At 44.4% G+C, this 24,117-nt stretch overlaps 1 protein-coding gene across 1 annotated transcript in view; it reads right to left on the minus strand.

Moving 5' to 3' along the window:
* Positions 1–24,117, minus strand: part of LOC309548128 (multidrug and toxin extrusion protein 2-like) — a gene marked incomplete at both ends in the record, with an annotated part of 383,785 nt that overhangs the window by 99,607 nt on the left and 260,061 nt on the right. Inside the window, one exon of the mRNA XM_082248093.1 lies at positions 11,927–12,035. Coding sequence (XP_082104219.1) covers positions 11,927–12,035 — 109 coding nt within the window. The remainder of the gene's footprint in view (positions 1–11,926; positions 12,036–24,117) is intronic.

The raw sequence follows: 24,117 nt of genomic DNA on the forward strand, positions 1-24,117 counted from the left end.
CACATGTGTCAACTTGCCCAAATTCAATGCCGCCAACAAATTGCTGCCGTTGTCACACACCACTTTGCCGATCTCCAGTTGGTGCGGGGTCAGCCACTGATCCACCTGTGCGTTCAGGGCGGACAGTAGTGCTGGTCCGGTGTGACTCTCTGCTTTCAGGCAAGTCAACCCCAAGACAGCGTGACACTGTCGTATCCGGCATGTGGAATAGCCCCTGGCGAGCTGGGGGGGTGCAGTTGGTGTGGAGCAAGACGCAACAGCAGAAGAGGACTCAGCCGAGGAGGTTAGCAAAGAGGATGGAGTAGGAGGAGTAGAGGAGGTGGCAGCAGGCCTGCCTGCAAGTCGTGGCGGTGTCACCAACTCCTCTGCAGCAGAGCCACGCATTCCATGCTTGGCAGCCGCCAGCAGGTTTACCCAATGCGCAGTGTAAGTTATATACCTGCCCTGACCGTGCTTTGCAGACCAGCTATCAGTGGTCAGATGGATCCTTGCCCCAACACTGTGTGCCAGACGGGACATGATTTCCTTTTCCACAATAGAGTACAGGTTGGGGATTGCCTTTTGTGAAAAATAATTTCGGCCGGGTACCTTCCACTGCGGTGTCCCAATAGCGACAAATTTTTTGAAGGCCTCAGACTCCACCAGCTTGTATGGTAAAAGCTGGCGGGCTAAGAGTTCCGACAAGCCAGCTGTCAGACGCCGGGCAAGGGGGTGACTCTGTGAGATTGGCTTCTTACGCTCAAACATTTCCTTGACAGACACCTGACTGTGGGCAGGTGAGCAGGAACTGCTGAAGGTGAGAGGCGGAGGGGCGGGTTGTTGATAGGGGGCATGGAGGACAGCAGTGGTTGACGTGGCTGAAGATGCTGGACCAGGAGGAGGATGGTGGCTTTCAGTTTGTGTGCTGCTTTTACTCATGTGTTGATCCCATAGGCGTTTGTGATGTGAGATCATGTGCCTTCGCAAAGCAGTTGTACCTAGGTGGGTGTTGGACTTCCCACGACTCAGTTTCTTTTGGCACAGGTTACAAATGGCATCGCTGATATCAGAGGCAGACACACAAAAAAAATGCCACATTGCTGAGCTTTGCAAGGACGGCATTCTGGTGGTGGCAACAGCTTGCGTTGATTGGCGTGCTGTCTGGCTGACCCCGGGTGCCGAATCTACATGCTGTCTGACTGCGCCACTAGCTCCTTGCGATGACATCCTCCCCCTGCTTCCAACTCGTCTCCTCCTCCTCTCTGTCTCCCCATCTGAACTTTCCCCCTCTTCTTCTGCTCTTCGAGCAGGCACCCAGGTGACATCCACAGACACATCGTCATCATCAGCCGCTTCACTTGACAACTCAGCAAAGGCAGCAGCAGCAGGTACAACATCATCATCATCATCACAATGTACGTCCATGTGTATAATGCTGCCTGACTGAGACATATCCCCGTTATCTACATCCTCTGGCACTAATAGTTGCGCATCACTTATTTCTTCCAACTGATGTGAAAATAACTCCTCTGATGGATCAAGTGAAGCGGCTGTGGTGCTAGTGTTGGTGGTGGTGCCGGCAGGCTGGCGAGTGGTAAATTGAGAGGTGCCCGAAGCTGAGCTGGAGGAGGATGGTACATTAAGGTTCCGAGCAGAAGCTGTAGATGATTGGGTGTCCTGTGTAAGCCAGTCAACTATGGCCTCAGAATTTTTTGAGTTCAGGGTCTGTGGTTGCCTCTGAACACTGGGCATTATTCTAGGGCCTAAGGAAATCACAGCACCACGACCACGACGGCCCTTGCGGGGTGGCCTGCCTCTGCCTGTCATTTTTTTTAATGTGTTGTTACTGTTGTACTATGAGTGCAAGCTGCTGTGCCACCTTATATATCAGTGGTGGGTGGGCAGTGGCACAGTACACTCTCTGTGGACCTGACAGCAGTCACTGGCACCCAGGCAACTGCAATTTAAAAAATATATATATTTTTTTTTACTTTGCAAGCTGCTGTGCCACCTTATATATCAGTGGTGGGTGGGCAGTGGCACAGTACACTCTCTGTGGACCTGACAGCAGTCACTGGCACCCAGGCAACTGCAATTTAAAAAATATATATATATTTTTTTACTTTGCAAGCTGCTGTGGCACCTTATATATCAGTGGTGGGTGGGCAGTGGCACAGTACACTCTCTGTGGACCTGACAGCAGTCACTGGCACCCAGGCAACTGCAATTTAAAAAATATATATATTTTTTTTTACTTTGCAAGCTGCTGTGCCACCTTATATATCAGTGGTGGGTGGGCAGTGGCACAGTACACTCTCTGTGGACCTGACAGTCACTGGCACCCAGGCAACTGCAATTATAAAAAAAATATATATTTTTTTACTTTGCAAGCTGCTGTGCCACCTTATATATGAGTGGTAGGTGGGCACACAGTGGCACTGCAGTGGGCACAGTACACTCTGTGGACCTGACAGTCACTGGCAGCCCAGGCAACTGCAATAATAAAAAATATTTTTTTTTTTCAATTTATTGCAACAAGATGCTGTGCCACCGTATATATATCAGTGGTGGGCAGTGCACTGCAGTGGGTACAGTGCACTCTGTGGACCTGACACAGCACTCACTGCAATTATGACAGAGGGAAAAAAAAAAATATTTTTTAAAATGCCAGGTACTGTGCCTGTGCCACCCGAAATGAGTGTGGTGTGCACACAGTACAGTCTGTGGTAGGTCTGTGGCCTCTCACACACAGCGGGCAGGCAACTGCAGTCACAGTGTACAATATATATATATATATATATATATATATATATATATATATATATAGAAAAAACTCTATTACCTTAACAGCCCTTAAAAGGGCTTTTGGGGACGCTAAATATATATATATGTATATATATAAATAAAAAAAAAAAACCTCAATTACCAGCCCTTAAAAGGGCTTTTGGGGACACTAGATAGATAGATATATATATATATAAGAAGAAACAACTCAATTACCAGCCCTTAAAAGGGCTTTTGGGGACGATATATATATATATATATATATTGTAAGGGATTAGCTCGGTGGTAGGCGTGGATGACCCCTTGGGGGGTGCGTTTTCCCAGAGAGGTAGCCGACAAGTGCTTGCAAACAAACAGTGTGGTTTATTAAATGGTGTTTTCTTCACCAGGCTGTATGCAGCAAAACATCCAAAATAAAATAAAACAGAAAATAAATCCTTGCCTCTGTGGGCGGCTACCTTCTCACAACTGGAACCTGCCTAAGTGTCTGTCTCCAACCTACCGTCGGGCAGACTTCCTTGTCCTACAGCGGACACTTAATAGTCCTTTTATAATAGCTTCACATCAACAGTTCGTCTTCTCACCTTTGAGACGTATTCACCCTTGGTTACCGTCCCGGGCACACATCACTCCGGGGGGTCTTCTCCCAGGCCCACACATCCTGTCGGGAGGCACACGCTGACTGTCCTCCTGCTCCCAGCCCACATGGCTTCAGGACACAGCTTCTGGAGGCAGCAAACAATAGGAATTTCTCTGAACAAATTATAGAGCCTTAACTCCCTCATTCTGAACAGGTGAAGGCCTTTCAACTTCCTGCTGGCTAGCTCTGTAGCCAACACCCTAAATTAATTAATGGACTTTCTAAATCAGGTGGAAATGTATCTCCTTCCTGTGACTACATTCCCAGATTTAGCTGACTTCCTGTTACATACCCCCCCTCTTGTTTCAACCCTAGGGTTGGGACACAGATTTCCAGGCACGCATGTGTCAAGCACTGCTGACTCACTGATAAGCCTCCTATTATCCTCAAGCTTCCGGATGAAACTGTTTTGTCATCTTCATTGACGGATTTCTCATAAATGCCACACAGTTTGTCTCTCATCTCATATACACATTCTTCAACTGCATTTTTGGCATCATTTCGCTCCTTCTCGTTTCTGTCATCTTCATTGACAGCTTTCTCATAAATGTCAGACAGCTTGTCCCTCATAACCGTCTGTCCAATCCACCACGGAGGACCGTGATCCATAGGCAACTCAATTGGGCTAGTCTTAATGTCTTCAACATTCTTAAGACGCCTCTCTCTGCAATCCATAAATGTTTTCCACAAAACTTTGAGAACCTTTGCTTCACTAAGCTTTGTTCCAAGTAGGGACTCTTGACATCCCTCTGTGACTTGAGTTGCCTCTCCATACAGCTGTACACAATCATTGACTTTTTGTTGTAAAAGGGAATGATCTTCCTTCTTGAGCTTTGCTTGCTCTAAGACGCTGTGCAGAGGATTTTCCAATTGAGACAACAGGCTGTCACACATTTCTTCAAAGTGACCCCTGTTCCTTTTCCCAGAGATATCAATATCATTCAAACATTTCATATTCATAGGCAGATCTGAAGCATTTGCACTCATCAACTTCTTAAACTTTTCGCCCTCCTGAGCGAGTCGCAGTAAAGGCCTACTATTTGATTTGATATTCAGTTTATATTTCTTGCCAAACTCTTCACAGAAGTAGCCAACCAGAACATCATCAACTTTCCTTCCACCAACATAGGGGTCAAAGGCAACAACACAGTTGAACCCAGCGATCTGGGTGGTATCCATTATAGACCTCCTCTCTGCATCAGTGAAGAAGCATGGAACTGCAACACATTCTTTTACAGGTTTCTTCAATGCACTTTCTGCTGAACTATTTGACCGCTCAAGGTCACCTAGTTCTTTTTCTCTATCTGAATTCCACATGGAATGCATCTCAAGATCACGATCAAACTTCTGCCACCCGTCTTTCACCAGTTCCATTTTGGAAACACTCCCTGAAAGGCACTTATTCATTTGCTTCACGTTTTCACCAACAGCCTTCGTTTTCTCCACTAGGTTTTCAGCCTGAACTGAGAAATCACCACATTTCTTACTCAGCTCCTTTGTTTGCTGAAGCTCTAATGATACATTTTCCAATGCTTGAAGTTTTTGAAGGAACGGTTTATTCCAAAGGGGTGATTCAAGCCACATGTCGTCACATTTCTGAGGCTCACTCAGGACAGACCCCAAAACACTGATCCTTTTAAAAACTGCATCAGGCACACTATCCCCTCTTTGGGACAGATCCTCTGTTGCCTGGAATTCCTCTTCCAGTTCCTGCAACGGAATCTTCATCTCTTCTAGTTGCTGTTCTAAGGCTCGCTTAGACTTTTCTAGCTCCTGAACGCTTTTCACAACATCATCCTTGGAGCTGATCAATTCTTCCATTTCTGTACGCAGCTGTTTAACACTTTCTAGTTCAGCCTTACACTCTAGAGCTTCCTCCAAAGAGCGAGCCAAGAACAGGGCTTTGCTCTCGTTATCACGCACCTCCGTTTCTGCACGTGCGCGTTCTTCTGCATATTTTGCAGACACATTCTTCTCTTCACCAAGCATCTGATCAAACTTCTTTTTCACATCTTCAACACACTGTAATGAACCAACGCTTTCTTCCATGCGTTTTTTCATAACCGCTATCTGAGCTTGCAATGTTGCGACTTGCTCTGATAGGTTTTTCTTTGCTTCCGCCTCCTCTTTTAATTGTTCCAGGAAGCCATTTTTCTCATCTTCCATTTGTTTGAGCTTTGTGCTAAAACTCAGCCTTTGACACCTCTCTTCCTGTAAGAGTTCCTGCGTGTCTTGCAGCTGCGATTCCAAGATAGAAAAATCTTCCGCAATTTCTCTAGATTTGCTGTCTGCTTGAGAAAGCTGATTTGTAACATTGTCCAACTCAACCTGCAGTCGGTTTGCCTTCTCTGACAGCTTAGCACACAATCGGTCACCTTCTGACACCTTGACTTGCGATTCCAGAAGCTGTGCCTCTACTTTTTCCCTCTTATGTTCACAATCTTCTTTTCCCTGCATAAGAGCCTTCACCTCATTGGCTAGCATCTGGGAATAAGAATGTAATTCTGCCACACAGGCTTCTTTCTCCTTTAACTGCTGCTGGACACGTTGGGCTTCCCCTTTCCAACTTTCACAGTCCGCACGCCATTCATCTACCACATTGCTTAAAGTAGTGAGCTCATACACAGTACTCAGTAATTTAGCCTCTCTTTCACTTTTCTCTTTGTCGCTGAGAGACAATGTCGCTTCCAGAGCAACATTCTGTTCCTGCGACTCCTGCAGGTCTATTTTTGTAGCTCCCAAAAACTGAAGACTTTTTTCCAGCTGATTACGCAACTCCAACATATCAGCCATACTTTGCTTCTGCAAAGTCTGAATTTCACTTTCCTTTTCCATGAGGATGGTATCTTTCTCCATTATAGTCTCTCTGCGTTTTTGCAACTCGACCAAAAGAAGAGCAGTGGATTCTTCCCACTGTGACACATGAGACTTGAGTAGTTCATTTGTTTCCTGCAAGTTTCTATGCTCCATTTTAAGCAATTCCAAGGCTTGTTCCTTTTCTTCCATTTTCCGTTGCAAGGCATCCAACTCAGCCCTGCACACATACTCGGTTTCCTCCAAACCGATGGCCTCCATTGGCTGCTGGCGTCTCTGTTTCCAGCCTGCCATGCTCTCTTGATGAGCCTTTTGTTGAGCTGCAAAGCTCTGCTGAAAATCCGCATTTGCCTGCTGTTGAGCTGCATTTGCTTGCTGTTGAGCTGCATTTGATATAATCAGATGTTTCAACATCTCCTCCATTTTGAGTTTACTTTTCATCTGAGCACACTGCGTCTCCATAGCAGTTTCATCAGTGTTGCTAGGGACAACAACCTTCCTCTTTAGTAGACTCTCTTTAGGCATGGATGGGGCTGGTTCAGACGGCAACATCCCCTCCATCCATAGAATCCGGTCTCTCATTTCATCTATCTTTGCATTTTTCAGGCGTTTGGACCGCCCCATCTTCAATAACTCCACAAACAAATTTTTCACAGTCCAGCAAACAATTTTCAGACCACTGTCTCTTCAACACATGTAGTTTTTCTCTCTCTTGCAGGATCTCTTTTCCTGCGCACACAGTTTGTGCAGTCACTTGCACCAGACACAACAAAGTTCATCAAAAAATTTTGAGACCCCTGTCTCTTTAAAACACTTTTTTTTTTTTTTTCTGTCAGGATCTTCTCTCCTGCACACATAGATTGTGCAATCTCATGCACCAGACAAAGTTCATCAAACATTTGCACTTCCTTGCAGGGATCTTCGCTTCTGCCCACTGCATACCTCCACCATATGTAAGGGATTAGCTCGGTGGTAGGCGTGGATGACCCCTTGGGGGGTGCGTTTTCCCAGAGAGGTAGCCGACAAGTGCTTGCAAACAAACAGTGTGGTTTATTAAATGGTGTTTTCTTCACCAGGCTGTATGCAGCAAAACATCCAAAATAAAATAAAACAGAAAATAAATCCTTGCCTCTGTGGGCGGCTACCTTCTCACAACTGGAACCTGCCTAAGTGTCTGTCTCCAACCTACCGTCGGGCAGACTTCCTTGTCCTACAGCGGACACTTAATAGTCCTTTTATAATAGCTTCACATCAACAGTTCGTCTTCTCACCTTTGAGACGTATTCACCCTTGGTTACCGTCCCGGGCACACATCACTCCGGGGGGTCTTCTCCCAGGCCCACACATCCTGTCGGGAGGCACACGCTGACTGTCCTCCTGCTCCCAGCCCACATGGCTTCAGGACACAGCTTCTGGAGGCAGCAAACAATAGGAATTTCTCTGAACAAATTATAGAGCCTTAACTCCCTCATTCTGAACAGGTGAAGGCCTTTCAACTTCCTGCTGGCTAGCTCTGTAGCCAACACCCTAAATTAATTAATGGACTTTCTAAATCAGGTGGAAATGTATCTCCTTCCTGTGACTACATTCCCAGATTTAGCTGACTTCCTGTTACAATATATATATATATATATATATATATATAAAAATTACACAAATACCAGCCCTTAGAAGGGCTTTTTGGGGTGCTGTCCTTACAGCAGTAGTGGACCAAGAACACTGCAAGACCAGGAACACTGACTAACTGTCCCTAGCTTAACAGCAGCAGCAGCAGCAGCAGCTCTCTCCCTACTCTCACTACACACACTGCTTCAGAATGATCTAAGATGGATGCTGCCCTTGCTTATTTATAGGAGGTGGGAGGGTGTGGGAGGGAGGTATGCTGATTGGCTGGAAATGTGTCTGCTGACTGTGAGGTTCAGGGTCAAAGTTTGCCTCAATGATGTATTATGGGGGGCGGACCGAACATCGCATATGTTCGCCCGCAGCGGCGAACGCGAACATGCGAAGTTCGCCGGGAACTGTTCGCCGGCGAACAGTTCTATACATCTCTATCAACCAATGCATCGAGCAGTATTTACGTTGTTACACTTCTTACCAACAGGATGATTGGTTGGATCTTCTCCCCCTGGCAGAATTTGCCTACAACAACGCAACTCACAGTACAACCAAGCAGAGTCCGTTCTACTTGAACTATGGGTTCCATCCCTCTATTCTCCCTCCACGCATCCTTCCTTCAAATAACCCAGTAGCCTCAGACTATCTTTCCCAAATAAAGGATTCTCTGGGTTTACTAAATACTACCATTGCACACGCTCACAGTCAACAAAAGAAGTATTATGATCTTCGTAGAAGACCTTCTCCACAGTATACTATCGGGGACCTCATTTGGCTCTCAACAAAAAACTTGAGACTGAAGATCCCTAGCAAAAAGCTTGGACCTCTGTTCTTGGGACCTTTCCCAATCAAGAAACTTATTGGAAAGGCTGCAGTGCAGCTTACATTGCTAATGGACCTAAAAATCCATCCCATTTTCCATGTGTCGCTACTAAAACCCCATGTTCCGGACCAAGGAATAAGGCCTAATATTCCACCTCCCCCTCCTGTACAAGTTGAAGGTGGAGAAGAATACGAGATAAAAGAGATTCTGGATTCTCGTATCTACAGAAGAAGACTTCAGTACTTGGTTAGATGGAAGAACTATGGGCCCCAAGACGACACCTGGCTAAACACCTCTGACATACATGCCCCTAGATTAATCCGCAATTTTCATGCGAGATACCCAGACAAACCAGCTCCAGAGGCCTTCAGGAGCAGGCCTTAAGGGGGGGGTATTGTAATGTTCCGGTACCTTTGGTACCCTAAATTACACTTTCCACAAGTGTATGCGCCCTACCATTTACTTTTGGAAAGGTGCGCATACACCTTTAAGACTGGAGCTGTCATCACTCAGCGCCGGACTAGATGGCTATTTAAGGCGTCGGTTCTCACTCACATGTGTTCGTTCAAACACCCTTATCTGGATGCTAACCTTGCTTGAAGCTTCCATGCTTGCAAGCTTACTTCGCTGACGGAACCTCGCTGCGCTGATCCCTGTATCCCGCTACTGGATCATCCGCCTCTCCTGAACCACCCTTCGGCTGTATCGCTAATAGTGCTAAGTACCCCACAGGGGAATTCTCTATAAACTTATACTAAGCTTACACTATCTAGCTCTGCATAGTAGAGACTGTTTATCACATCTGCATAAACTAGATTGCTAGCTCTTGAGACTACTGCTACTTTTCTGCACTGGGTTGATCTCTTTTGTATGTCCACCTGCTATTCTATCATCTGCTATCATACAACATTGCTAAACCTTCCTGCATCCATCTGCTACTGTCTCACCTTCAAGTGTCTATCACTCAACCTATCCCTCAACCTTCATCATTGTGTTACCACATGCATAAAGTCACTCTAAGAACCAGCTTGCTAATTGTGTGTATTTACTGGCTGAAATAAGACCTTCCACACATGATGAGTCATTGAGGTTGGGAATGGTATCTCAGCATATCTCTTACATGACTGCTGACGTGGAACTATTTCTGCAGCTGAAAATCCACACCATATAAAAACGCAGGAGCGTTACACTCTGCAGGAACAACTGCAGAGTTTAAAGTCTACTTGGGCTCTGAGACATTCTTGCCAGGTGAAGTGGTGATCTTGGCTGCCAGCAGTGTCATCGTCTTAATCATTTTCAACCTCTGGGTTTTCAGTTCTGTTACTGGGTTACCTGTGGCTGCAGTAAACAGTCTGATCTCAGTGACAGGTTCTGGATTCAGGCTTTTCTGCTTTTTCCCGTACCTTCCTGGCTAATTCAGGGTACTTCATGATTCCACCATCTCCAAGTTTTCAGCTGGATCATAAAAGAATCTAAGGGCTGAGATCCACATTAAAACTTGTTGCACCTGGACCTCTTCTACTAATCTGTGATCTATGCCTTTCCTTAGCAATATCTGATGTATTATCTTGTCAAGATGCTTCATATAACCAGAGAGATTTCCCCCCTCATTTTGGCAGGTATGTTTGAACTGATAAAGAAGGTTAAAGCCTTTTCTGCTCTCCTGAACAAATCCTGCAGGATATTCAAGTAGTTATGATTAGAACAGTCTTGTTTGCCAAGTTTCAGGTTGCGGATGGCTTCAGAGGCTGGCCCCCTTAAACCATCAGTAATTCTCTGGGTTTCAGGAATGTCCCATTCATCTAATGCTTGTTCCAACCATTCCTCAAAACTGTCCTCATTAGCAGACACTGACCTGGAAAAGGCTCTCAGTTTTTGGTACCCGGGCCAGTGTATGTTGAGTTATTCTCTTGGCACTTCACCATGAAATCTCCCAAGGCTGCAAAGAATTCCGGCTTTATCATGCCTACAGGTGCTGGTAAGGGCATCTTCTGTCGGAGATGCATGATCCTAATTTTCTGGGTTGTTGTCTGGCACATTCAGCTGGAACAGGAGGGCCTCATCTTCTCAAATTAGCTGTAGACTAGCCCCTTGCAAGCAGGCAGGGATCCCCCCCTCCACTCTAGAAATATGTGAGTGTGGGAGGTCCCTTGATCTGGTTTTAGGTCCAGCATGCACACCTTCTAATCAGGAACTAGTGTCTTCACAGCTTGGTGGATCTGTTCCTCAGTCTAGGCTTCTCTGAAGATATCAATTACCACACAGTCATTTTCCTCCTCACACCACTGGATTGCAACAGCAGGATCCATCTTAGCGGTCTTTAGCTTTTTGCCTTGATGACTTGCTTGTAGAACAGAGGCATCCTGGAAAAGCCCTTACATGTAACTTGTCCCCGAAGGAGCCACTTGGTAATTTTGGGTTCTCTCTTCTGCGCTTCAACTTCAAGAACACCCTCAGTCCCTCTGGTACACCTGGCTAGATAAAAGTCACTACAAGTAGGAATAAAGGTGCAAAGGTAAAATACCTTTTAACTGGCTGTGGGTTACTATCAGAGGCTAGATACACATCGTTTAGTGATAAATGCACTTCATCTATTGATGCAAGTTTAGTATAAATGCCAGTAGAACATAAATGAGCACACAGAGGGCAAATTTTAACCCAGTCTGGTAGACAGAGTAATAATTAATAATCATATAAGGGACTAAGATCATGTTCTGTGGAACTAACTGACATAAATACAGGAATCAGCACTAAACATTAAATGCAAATGAATGATACTATTAGTACTTCGGTTTTGAGTGAACTGTGGGGGATTAGCTGAGATATGGTGCAGTGTTTCCTAAGGGGTACTACTTTAACTAAGCAAAGGGGGAAAGGTCTCCGGGTAGCAACTGTTATGGGGCACTCTTAAGTCCTTACTCTTCAGCTGGCTAAACATTGGGGCCCAGTATCCGTCTGTGAATTTCAAAGCAGTCAACAAGGCCTGAAGGCAGTACTATAGTTATAAGGTAGCTGGTTAGATAGTGCCTAATGGTTCAGTCTCTAGTGGTGTTAGCAAGTAATGGCTGCAAGGCCCTTTCATCTTACATTTTGCAGGGGGGGAGGGGGTGGAAAGAGTGGCATAGCTGCGCACTACATAGTGCTCATCCATAGTTTTTTATTGCAACTATGGTCATGTGATATACAAGAACAAACACAAAAATTGAGAGTATACATGTAGAGACCTGAGAAAATAAGAACAGAGAGTCATGTTCACAGAAACAAGATACCTGTGCAATAAAGAACAACTTTAGTAGACTTTTTGGCTTGTTCAATGTCTCCCGCTCCTAAAGCCATTCCAATTCTGACATTGGCAGCTGTGCCAAAGCCAGTGGGAAGCTGTTGAAAAATATATTATGAATTAGAAACCTGGCCAGGACATTGCTAGTAAGGTTTTTGTTTTCTTTACCATGGCATATTCCTACAACCATAGACGATACAGCCATTATCCAAGTGAACATGATAAGGATTATACAGAAAAAGTCTACACGTCTGTTCTCTAATTATATTAAACAAATTCCTGGTACTAGAACAGTCCACCTAGGCTCTCTCTCTGATAGGTTTCATACAATATAAGTGTAGCACGACCCCCTTGAGGGCTGCTGGTTTGTGGTATATTCTCTGCACTCCCTGGACCCTGACAAATGTCCAACCCCCTAGGCACTATAGGTTCAGTCATTTTCTTTATAGTTCTGGTAAGAATACACTCAACACAACAGAAACCAGTTTAACTGTTTACTGGAATGAAATGAGTAAAGCAAATAACTGCATAAGACATATCAAAAATACTTAAATAACCATTGATGTGGTGTCACTCCTCTAAACCCCAATAATAGAGGTGGAGCCTAGAAGATCGACACCCAGGTAAATGCTTAATTCACAAACAGTATATAAAATAAATGAGAGTGACTATAATGATCATCAGTTGTGACTGCAATAACTATAATCCAAGTGTAACAACCCCAAGTTGTACGCTGTCCCTTTAACCATTTTCCTGCTTAACGTCCAGGCCACTTTTTTCAACTCGGCACTGCGCGAATTCAACTGACAATTGCGCGGTCATGCAATGCTGTACCCAAACTAAATTTTATGTCCTTTTTTTCCCACAAACAGAGCTTTCTTTTGGTGGTATTTGATCACCTCTGCGTTTTTTATTTTTTGCGATATTAATAAAAAGCGAGCGAACATTTTGAGAAAAAATGACATTTTCAAATTTGTCTTTTAAAAAAATATCCAATATACTCAATTTATGTCATATATTTTGGCCAAAATGTATTTAGCTACATGTCTTTGACAAAAAAAATCTCAATGAGCATATTTTTATTGGTTTGCGCAAAAGTTATAGCGTCTACAAACTATGGTGTAAATACTGGAATTTACGCAGCTTTAATTTCTGACTCACTGGATCCCAACACCAACAAGATATAGAGATATAATGTGCTCACCAGAACGATAGGACTTAAAATGCCATATAGCATATGAGTCAAATCAGCTTGTTGTACAATGGATGGATAATCCGAAAGGGATGACTGAGGTCACTGATGTTGAGGTGAAGAGGTAATAGCAGATATGAACCGTCACACCAGAGAGGCTCTCACTCCGTCAGATGGCCAGAAAGGAACCAAAAAACAAGGGAGCACAAAATAGTGTAACACTGCTAAAATTTTAATTAAATAAAAATACACCAAATTGCACTTACAAACATCTTGTGGTAAAGAGCGTATACAGATGCAAAGGTAGGCTGTCAGCAGCGTGGCCTTGACGCGTTTCAGCATAAATGCTTTTTTCAAAAGATAGTGCACTATCTTTTGAAAAAAGCATTTATGCTGAAACGCGTCAAGGCCACGCTGCTGACAGCCTACCTTTGCATCTGTATACGCTCTTTACCACGAGATGTTTGTAAGTGCAATTTGGTGTATTTTTATTTAATTAAAATTTTAGCAGTGTTACACTATTTTGTGCTCCCTTGTTTTTTGGTTCCTTTCTGGCCATCTGACGGAGTGAGAGCCTCTCTGGTGTGACGGTTCATATCTGCTATTACCTCTTCACCTCAACATCAGTGACCTCAGTCATCCCTTTCGGATTATCCATCCATTGTACAACAAGCTGATTTGACTCATATGCTATATGGCATTTTGAGTCCTATCGTTCTGGTGAGCACATTATATCTCTATATCTTGTTGGTGTTGGGATCCAGTGAGCACTTCAATTATCACCGTTGTGGACTGTTTTTTTCACTTCACATATGGGACAGTTGATTTGATGTTCACTTTTATTCATTTTGCTATTTATTTGTATTTACCTTTCTTGGTTTATATATATACACGTTTATATTGCTAGTATTTATTAGCGCTGCACTTTTTTCCACATTTTGCTATTCACAATTTTCTTGTCAGTTGTTTGGTGTAGCAGCTTTTTTATGGTTAGCGCAATATTTTTTGCTTTTCACTTTTTAATTTCTGACTGCCTATCTGATTTCATGAAGTGCTAAAATGGCAGGGCAGTACAAAACCCCCACAAATTACCACTTTTTGGAAAGAAGACATCCTAAGGAATGTCCTGGAAGGCATTTTGAGCTCATTGAATAATTCATTTTTTTGTCACAGGTGTTTGAAAAATGACTAAAAAAAAAAAATTTTTTTTATTTTTACACAAAGTTGATAATGAAATGATATATTGCTCACACATGCCATGGGTATATGTGTAATTACACCCCAAAAAATATTCTGCTGCTTTTCCTGAGTACAGGGATACCACATATGTGAGAATTTTTGGGAGCCTAGCTGTGTGCGGGACCCTGAAATCCAATCCCCACCATCAGGATTTCAAAGGGCGTACATTTTTCATTGCATTTTCTCACTACCTATAACGATTTAGGAGGCCCTGAAATGTCAAGATACCACAAACCCCCCCCCCCCCAAATGACCCCATTTTGGAAAGTAGACACCCCAGGCTGTTTGCTGAGAGGCATGGTGAGTCCATGGGATATTTTATATTTTGCCACAAGTTTTGGGAAAATTACATTTTTTTTTTTTAACACAAAGTTGTCACTAAAAGATAAATTGCTCACACATGCCATGAGTATATGTGGAATGACACCCCAAAATACATTCTGCTGCTTCTCCTGAGTACAGGGATACCACATGTGTGAGACTTTTTGGGAGCCTAGCTGTGTACAGGACCCCGAAACCAATCACCACTTTCAGGTTTTCTAAAGGCGTTAATTGTGCATTTCACCTCCGCAATATCTGTCACAGTTTCGGAGGCCCTAAAGTTTCAAGATAGCACAACCCCCCCCCCCCCCAAAAATTACCCCATTTTGCAAAGTAGACACTCTAAGCTATTTGCTGAGAGGCATGGTGAGTCCATGGAATATTTTATATTTTGCCACAAGTTCCAGGAAATATATTATTTTTTTTTTGTTTTTTTTACACAAAGTTGTCACTAAATGATATATTGCTCACACATGCCATGGATATATGTGAAATGACACCCCAAAATACATTCTGCTGCTTCTCCTGAGAACAGAGATACCCCATGTGTGAGACTTTTTTGCAGTCTAGCCGAGTACAGGACCCCAAAAATCAATCACCACTTTCAGGCTTTCCAAGGGCGTAAATTGTTGATTTCACTCCTGACTACCTATCACAGTTTCGGAGGCCATGAAATGCCAAGACAGCACAGCCCCCCCTTACCCCCCGATGACCCCTTTTCGGAAAGTAGACACCCTAAGCTATTTGCAGAGAGGCATTTTGAGTGTTTTGCAGATCTCACTTTTTGTCACAAAGTTTTGGAAATTGAAAAAAGAGGGAAAAAAATGCATTTTCCTGTTTTTTCATCATTTTACAAAAAAAGTGAGAGCTGCAAAATACTCACCATGCCTCTCAGCAAATAGCTCGGAGTTTCTACTTTGCAAAATAGGGTTATTTGGGGGGAAGGGGGGGTTTGTGCCACCTTGGCATTTCATGGCCTTCAAGAATGTGATAGGTAGTAAGGAGTGAAATCAACAATTTACGCCCTTAGAAAGCCTGAAGGTGGGGATTGGTTTTCGGGGTCCTGTACGGGGCTAGACTGCCAAAAAGTCTCACACATGGGGTATCCCTGTACTGCAGCAGAATGTATTTTGGGGTGTCATTTCACATATACCCATGGCATGTGTAAGCAATATATCATTTAGTGACAACTTTGTGTTAAAAAAAAAAACAAAAAAAAGAAATAATAATTTTCCCAAAACTTATGGCAAATAATAAAATATTCCATGGACTCACCATGCCTCTCAGCAAATAGCTTGGGGTGTCTACTTTGCAAAATGGGGTCATTTGGGGGAGCTTTATGCTATCTTGAAATCACAGGGCCTCTGAAACTGTGACAGGTAGTGCAGAGGTAAAATACACAATTTACGCCATTAGAAAACCTGAAGGTGGGGATTGGTTTTTGGGGTCCCGTGCACAGCTAGGCTCCCCAAAAGTCTCACACATGTGGTATTCCTGTACTCAGGAGAAGCAGCAGAATGTATTTTGGGGTGTCATTTCACATATACCCATGGCATGCGTGAGCAATATATCATTTAGTGACAACTTTGTGTAAAAAAAAAAAAACAAAACAAATTGTCATTTTCCTGAAATTTATGGCAAAGTATAAAATACTCCATGGACTCAATATGCCTCTCAGCAAATAGCTTTGGGTGTCTACTTTCCAAAAAGGGGTCATTTGGGGGGGTGTTTGAACAGTCCTGGCATTTTATGCTCAATCTTAGCCACACATCACCCACTCTTCTAACGACTTGAAGACCAAGCTTTTTCTGTGACTTTTTGTTTACATGAAAAATGTTTTTTTTTTTTTACAAGAAAATTACTTTGAACCCCCAAACATTATATATTTTTTAAAAGCAGAGGCCCTAAAGAACAAAATGGTGGATGTTGCAATTTTTTTTGTCACACGGGATTTTTCAAACGCAATTTTTGCGTAAAAAAACACTTTTTTAAATTTAATGCAGAAATACTCTATATAATTCCTAATTGTTTGGTAAAATTTAAAAGATGATCTTATGCTGAGTACATAGACACCAAACATGACATGGTTTAAAAATTGCGCATGCCCGTGCAGCGGCAACAAACTACATACAGTTTTAAAAGCCTTTAAAAGTCTTTACAGGTTGCCACTTTGGACTTACAGAGGAGGTCTACTGCAAGAATTACTGCACTCAACCTGGCGTTCGCGGCGATACCTCACATGCATGGTGCAATTGTGGTTTACATATGACACTAGACCAAAGCTTGTGTGTGCATTTGCGCGCAAGCACGGGGGGGACAGGGGGACTTGATTTTTTTTTTATTTGGCTTTTTATGTTATTTTGACACCTTTCCTTTCATTTTTTTTTTTTTTTTTTTATAATTTTTATTGTTATCACAGTGAATTTCAATTTCCCATATGATAGCAATCTGTAGTGACAGGTACTCTTTTTAAAACAAAATGGGGTCTTTTAGACTTTAGATCTCTTCTCTGACCTTAACGCATCTGACCACAGTAAAATTGGTGTGATAAAATGCTTTGCCAATTTCCCAATGGCGCTGTTTATTTCTGGTGAAATAGAAGTCATGAAATGCTCGTAGCTTCCTGTATCTTAGGCCATAGAGATGATTGGAGCCATTCTCATCTCCAATCAGCTCTATGGTTAGATAACTGAACCACCGACTGCACTCTCGGGTTAACTGGTGGGACAGGAGAGCCCGAGAAAAAACGCGGAAGGCGGTAGAAGGGGTGGGGGAGTCCCCTCCCACTGCATGTTTAAGCAGTCTAGCGGCCAATTATCCGCTAGGATTGCTTTTACATGTAAGCCGACCGCTGGCTGTAAAAAACGATACCAAGGTGATGCCTAAATCTGCAGGCATCATCCTGGTATAACCACTCAAAGTCTAGCAACGTACCAGTACATTGCTGGTCCTTGTTTGGCATATAGTGTAGGTTTTTTTTTTTTTTTTTCATGCAGCCTCAGCCTGTGGCCTGAATGAAAAAAAGAGAACCTAACAGCAATCACCACAGGAATATTGTGTAGTATTACACACCATTAACCGCCCAACAACCAAACCCACTGATTTAATGGTGGGTATACATGACAATATTCCACGTATACCTAAAGGTATTTTAACTGCAGTGGTGAAATCAACCTACCACAGCTGCTGCCATCAGAAGTATCCATATATGCTGAGCGCAAATGCTGTTTGTGTCAGAATATATAAATCAGTGTGGCAGCCGATGGGTACCTGCAAGAGAAACAGGTTAACAAAAGAATCAAAAACAAACAAAGTACAGTAAAAGTACAGTAGGAAGTGTAGAAGAACATAAAAATAACTTAGGCGACAACTATTTTTGGCTTTTTTATTTTATGTTTTTATGTATTTTTTTTACACTTTTTTTTCTTCAACGTTAGAGTTCCAGGTTCCAGGTTAGGGTCTCTCAAAATGACGATAGCCATCGAACATCTTTTGAGACCCTGTGTAAATGTGCCCTAAACTGTGCCGTGCTGTATCCTACACTAATAATCCACTAGTGTGTGGTAGCGATGGAAACAGTCACCGTGGCAAAGACCAGGTCGGTCAGGACAGTCGGGACAATAATTACGGGTGTCACGCCTAAATCCGCGCTTGCTGCAGACACGGCATCTTTTTTGGGTGTATCTTTGGGTAGGGGTACTCGGGAGGAATTCCGGAAAATGCCTCTCATGCAGCCGCCTCGCTGCATCTTGTTGGGGAAGTTGGGCACGAGCACCAGCTGAATACAGAAGGGCTCTGATTATCTCTTCTTGGAATTGAAAGAAGGATAATGTTCCAGCAGACGCTTTGTATAAGACAAAAGCGTTGTAAATAGCCAATTGAAATAGATATACAGACACTTTTTTGTACCAGCGTCTGGCCTTACGGGCAATTAAGTACGGTCCCATCATCTGGTCATTGTAGTCCACCCCTTCCATTTTACGGTTTTAGTCGTGGACACAGAGGGGCTTCTCAACAACAACACCGCTGACCGTAGTAATTTCGACTGCCGTGTCTGTGTGAATGGAGGACAGAACGAAAATGTTTGTCCCTCTACTTCACTGCAAGCAATTCATCGCACCTCAAGCAGGCTCTCTCCCCCAGACTCAGTGGGGAATTTACTAGCCATTGGGGGAAGCACTAGTACTGGCACTCTGCTGCATACGAGAAACATCCGGTTCTTGCATCTCAGCAACTCCAGAATGGGGTCGGGTACGCCTGACCTTAGCAGGGACCCCTCTGTCGTCGGAGCTATCTGTCAGGGAGCCGCTGCTGTCTACAGGTTCATATACTGACCCTGATTCTGCCAGTGAGGCTTCCCCATTGCTGTCATCTGACATGGTCAGTATACTGTAGGCCTCTGCACTACTGTACCAACGTTTGGTCATTTTAGTAACTAAATTTACCCGTACAGTAGTGTGACTAACAGGTAAAAAAGCACCTGGTTGTCAAGGACTATTTGGTCGCTACAAAAAAAAAAACTGCTAGTGCTAGCAGAGATCAGGCCTGACTCTGCTAACGCAGCGGTTTTGTGTGATTTGTGTTTTTTGGAAGTGACAGTAATCTATTGACTAATGCACTTGCCTGGGTAGGGTGGGCTGGGTGGAGGGGCTAAATGCAGGTGCTGGCAGGAATCAGTGCTGATTGTGCAAACACTGCATTTTGGCAACACTAAACTATGGGGACGCTAGTATAGTTCTGATCAGATCAGATATTGATCTGTTCAAACACTATACTAGTAATGGAGGTGTGTGTGTATGTGTGTTAGTGTACTTGACTCTAACTGACGCTAAATAACGGTGGTGTGGTGGGACCCTTACGCTAACTAGCCTAAGTAGTGTCACCTGTGACACTAATACAGTGATCGGTAATCACTGTATATAGTGAACACTGTGACAGGGCAGTGAAGGGGTTAATTGGGGGAGATCAAGGGGTTACCCTTTATAGGGGATAGATGACGGGTGGCCTAAACATATTTGGGCTTAGCGCAAGCGCAAATTAGGGTCACAAGTGACACTAATACAGTGATCAGTAGTTATCTGATCTACTGTATATATTAGTGCACAGAGGTGGCTCTTTAATTAGGCAAATTAGGCGGTCGCCTAAGGCCTCGCACTCACAGGGGCTGTGCAGCCGCCTAATTTTCCTAGTTAAAGAGCCGCCTCTGAGCCTGGCAACAAGGATCACCCTGCCATCAGCACAGCGTGGGGTCCCGGAGCGCTGGCTGCATGCGGCGGTAAGGAGTGAGCACTTCAGCTGTGCTGCCAGACGGACTGCATGCATAAGATGACACAGAGAACTCCCTCCCCGCCCCTATCTCCACCCCCAGTAGGGGAGAAGGTGCTGCCACTTCCAAGATGAGTGCGCCTGGCCCGCCCTGATCATGTACGCGAGGCTGGAGGGGGAGGAGGAGTATGTTCAGGTCACAGGTGACAAGTGCTGTGGTATCTCTTAATGGAAGACTGCCTATGTGTCTCATCCTTCCCCCGCCACCAATTTAATTCTTACACAGCAAGTAGAAGACAGAATGTCAGAGCAGAAGGCAGGAAGTTAAAAAGCTTGTGATTTGTTAGTATGGGCGGTCCTAGCAACCAATCATCTGCCTGTTAAATGAAAAGTTGGACAGCTTCTGCCCTCTGCTCAGACATGCTGCATCCTCTGTCTTCCACCTGCTATGTAAGGTAAGGGACTCAGAAAACCCATTCATCTGCTTCTCTTCTCCCCCCTCCCTCCTTCGATAACCCCTCTGTTGTCTGCTCTGTCACTGTGCTCAGGTGATGGTTCGGGAAGTGCAATTGTCCTAGGTGGAGAGGATCCATTCCCCTCTGTTCTGTCCTCTCCACCTCCAGCATGCCTGCAGCTTCAATAACATCCCGCACCCGATACCATTCCAAGTGAGTGAGCACTTTGACTTACCAGTCTCTCTCCTCTTCCCTCTCTCTCCTGCACCGGCCCTTTGTCCATCCCCCCACCTGGCTGCATCCCCCCTCCACCTGGCTGCACCCCCCTTCTCCTGTCCACCTGGCTCTGTCCCCCCCCCCACCTGGCTGCATACTCCTCTCCTGGCCACCTGGCAGCATCCCCCCTCCACCTTCTGTAGCTGCAACCCCCCCTCTCCTGTCCACCTGGCTCTGCCCCCCCCACCTGGCTGTACCCTCCCCCCTCTCCTGTCCACCTGGCTCTGCCCCCCCCCCCACCTGGCTACACACTCCTCTCCTGTCAATCTGGCTGCATCCCTCGCCACCTTCTGTAGCTGCAACCCCCCTCTCCTTTCCACCTGGCTCTGCCCCCCCCCCACCTGGCTGTACCCTCCCCCCTCTCCTGTCCACCTGGCTCTGCCCCCCCCCCACCTGGCTACACACTCCTCTCCTGTCAATCTGGCTGCATCCCCCGCCACCTTCTGTAGCTGCAACCCCCCTCTCCTGTCCACCTGGCTCTGCCCTCTCCTGTCCACCTGGCTGCACCCCATCTCCTGTCCACATGGCTGCAACCCCCTCTCTTTTCCACCTGGCTGCATTCCCCCTCCACCTGGCTGCACCCTCCCTCTCCTGTCCACCTGGCTCTTTTCTACCCCCACCTGGCTGCACCCCCCCTCTCCTGTCCACCTGGCTCTGTCCTCCCCCCACCTGGCTGTACCCTCCCCCCTCTCCTGTCCACCTGGCTACATCTCCCCCCTCCACCTGGTTGCACCCCCCTCTCTTGCCCGCCTTGCTCTGTCCAGCCCCCTCCTGGCTGCACCCCCCCCCCTCTCCTGTTCACCTGGCTCTGCCCTCTCCTGCATTTCCCCTCCACCTGGTTGCACCCTCCCTCTCCTGTCCACCTGGCTCTGTCTAATCAAGAGAACCTGTCACATATATGCTACCACATAGGGGGCTATTGGTCCTCTGTCTAATGCCCCCCCCCCCCCCAAGATACACACACACACACACACACACACACAAAAAAAATGCATGTGATTGCCCTGCACATGTTATGCATCACTGCGCACGCCAGACTGACAGCAATATTTCTAGCATCAGACCTACTGCATAACACTAACCTGATGTCATGTAAGAGCTTATTGAGTGTTGCCTATGAAAAAATATAGGATACTGAAGTTTTTTGCTGTTTCATGGGTGCACACACGAAAAGACCCTATAGGTCATCAGTTTAATGTTATGCAGGAGTTCTGGTGCTAGTATTAGTGAATTTATTTAGATTTTTTCTTTTTTTTGGGGGGGTCGCAATTAGCTGGTCTTGCCTAGGGCGCAAAATAGTCTAGCACCGGCCCTGATCACAGCAAGATACAGCCGCTCAGCAAAGCCAGTGCTTACAGTTCCTTCTGATCCTCCTCCTCCTGCCCTCTCCCCCTGTGCTCGCCCACCAAGGGATGCTTGAGTGGGAAGTTTGAAGCCCAGCAGCCAGAAGAGGAAAGATTGAGCCTGATCCATCCATCCATTTATCCAGTCCCTCCCTTGTCTCTCCTGTCTCCCAGTAAGTACTCTGATGTGAGGGGTCTTCTGTCTCTCTCTCTCTCTCTCTCTCTCTCTCTCTCTCTCCTTAACCTCTGCAAAGGGATTCAGTGGGGCCTCATGTCTAAATTTTGCCTAAGGCCTCACAAAGCCTAGAGCCGCCTCTGTTAGTGCACTGTGTGATAGGGAGTGAAGGGGTTAACTGGGGGAGATCAAGGGGTTAAAAGTTTATTAGGGGATAGATTGCGGTGGCCTAAACCTATTTGGGCTTAGCGTAAGCGCAAATTAGGGTTACAAGTGACACTAAATACAGTGATACAGTGATAAATACAGTGATCTCACAGTGATCTAAAGAAGCCTTTAAAATCCAAAGGAATTTTACTAGCAGACAACCGGCTCCAGAACCTTCACATAAGATACATATGTCTGGAAGGTGTAGTAAGCAGTGTATTTTGCCCTTGCAGGAATCCCATGCGACAGATGGTACCATAGAAAATAAAAGGACCAATGGTGCAATACGTCTTGAACATACAACTTATTACGATAGAAGTATAATGCACTCACCAAGAATGTATCTTTAAAAAGGCCTTAAAAAAAACTCTCAAACCGATGTGTAGTGATGTGATACAGCCGCGGCATCGGAGCTCTTCCGGCTTGTGACGTCAGACGCAGACACGGACTCCACCTACATGTTTCGTAGAACCCTACATCATCAGGGGGCGTTGTCTGCCTTTACTGAGCGGCACTTATATGTAGACGGCACAGGAAGTGGGTGTGGGTATCCACTCAACCGTGCTGTAAACTCCCCTGGAGCCGGAAAAAGAACTTCCTGGATCGCAGAGGTAATGGATCGGAAAACAAATGGAGCCAGGAAATCGGTACTGTGTATCAAATAAATGAAGGAAAAAGTAAAACAGTTCTACATAAGGGAAAAAATATATCTATATATATATATCTATATATATAGATATATATATATTATATATATAATTTTTCTCCCTATGATAATTACCCGGATATGAAGGCTCAAAACCTATTAAAAAAGAGGGAATTTTTGAGGTAATATATTTAACCCCACAATAAACCCAAACATAACTCCCAAAAGGGAGAAAGGGGTCATAGGTCTAAATTTAACCCTTTATTACATGCCGACAGAAAACTGGCACATGTGTAACCTCAATATAAGTATATTGGCGCTTATATACAAAATCTATAAAATGTATATAAAATATATAAAAAATAAAATATATTGTGCAAACATGGTATAAAAATGTTCAAAGGATATATGACATAGTCCTCATGTGTTAACATGAGTAATCCCATATCGTCAGAGTCCCTCTAAAGTCTGCGCTAGTTGTCACAAGTCGGAAGAAACTTTACAATTAAACAATCATACAATCATAATAAAAATTAAAATAAAGGTAACTAGGTCACTTAACTATTATTTATAAATGAATTGACATCTAGGTCTATATTCAGACCAGATGGCCTAAAACATTTTAATAAATAAACTTTTTTAGGTGAGTGCATTATACTTCTATCATAATAAATTGTATGTTCAAGAAGTATTGCACCTTTGGTCCTTTTATTTTCTATGGTACCATCTGTCGCATGGGATTCCTGCAAGGGCAAAATACACTGCTTACTAGCCATATGTATCTTATGTGAAGATTCTGGAGCCGGATGTCTGCTAGTAAAATTCCTTTGGATTTTAAAGGCTTCTTTAGATCACTGTGAGAGCAGTGATCTAAATTTCTGGTAAGAGGCTCGCAGATCCATGTGGTGGAGGTGCATGTCTTCTGTCTGCACACCAAGTTTTTGTCCTGCTGTTGCACATCGAGGTGTCAAGAAAGTGGACTTTTTTGTTATTTCTTTTCTTTTAATAATATCCAGATAGACTCTGGACTGCATTTTAGCGCTGCATTTTATTTTAATTTT

This window comes from Pelophylax lessonae, assembly GCF_965119305.1.
Source record: "Pelophylax lessonae genome assembly, chromosome: 2".
In the NCBI taxonomy this organism is placed as follows: Eukaryota; Metazoa; Chordata; class Amphibia; order Anura; family Ranidae; genus Pelophylax; species Pelophylax lessonae.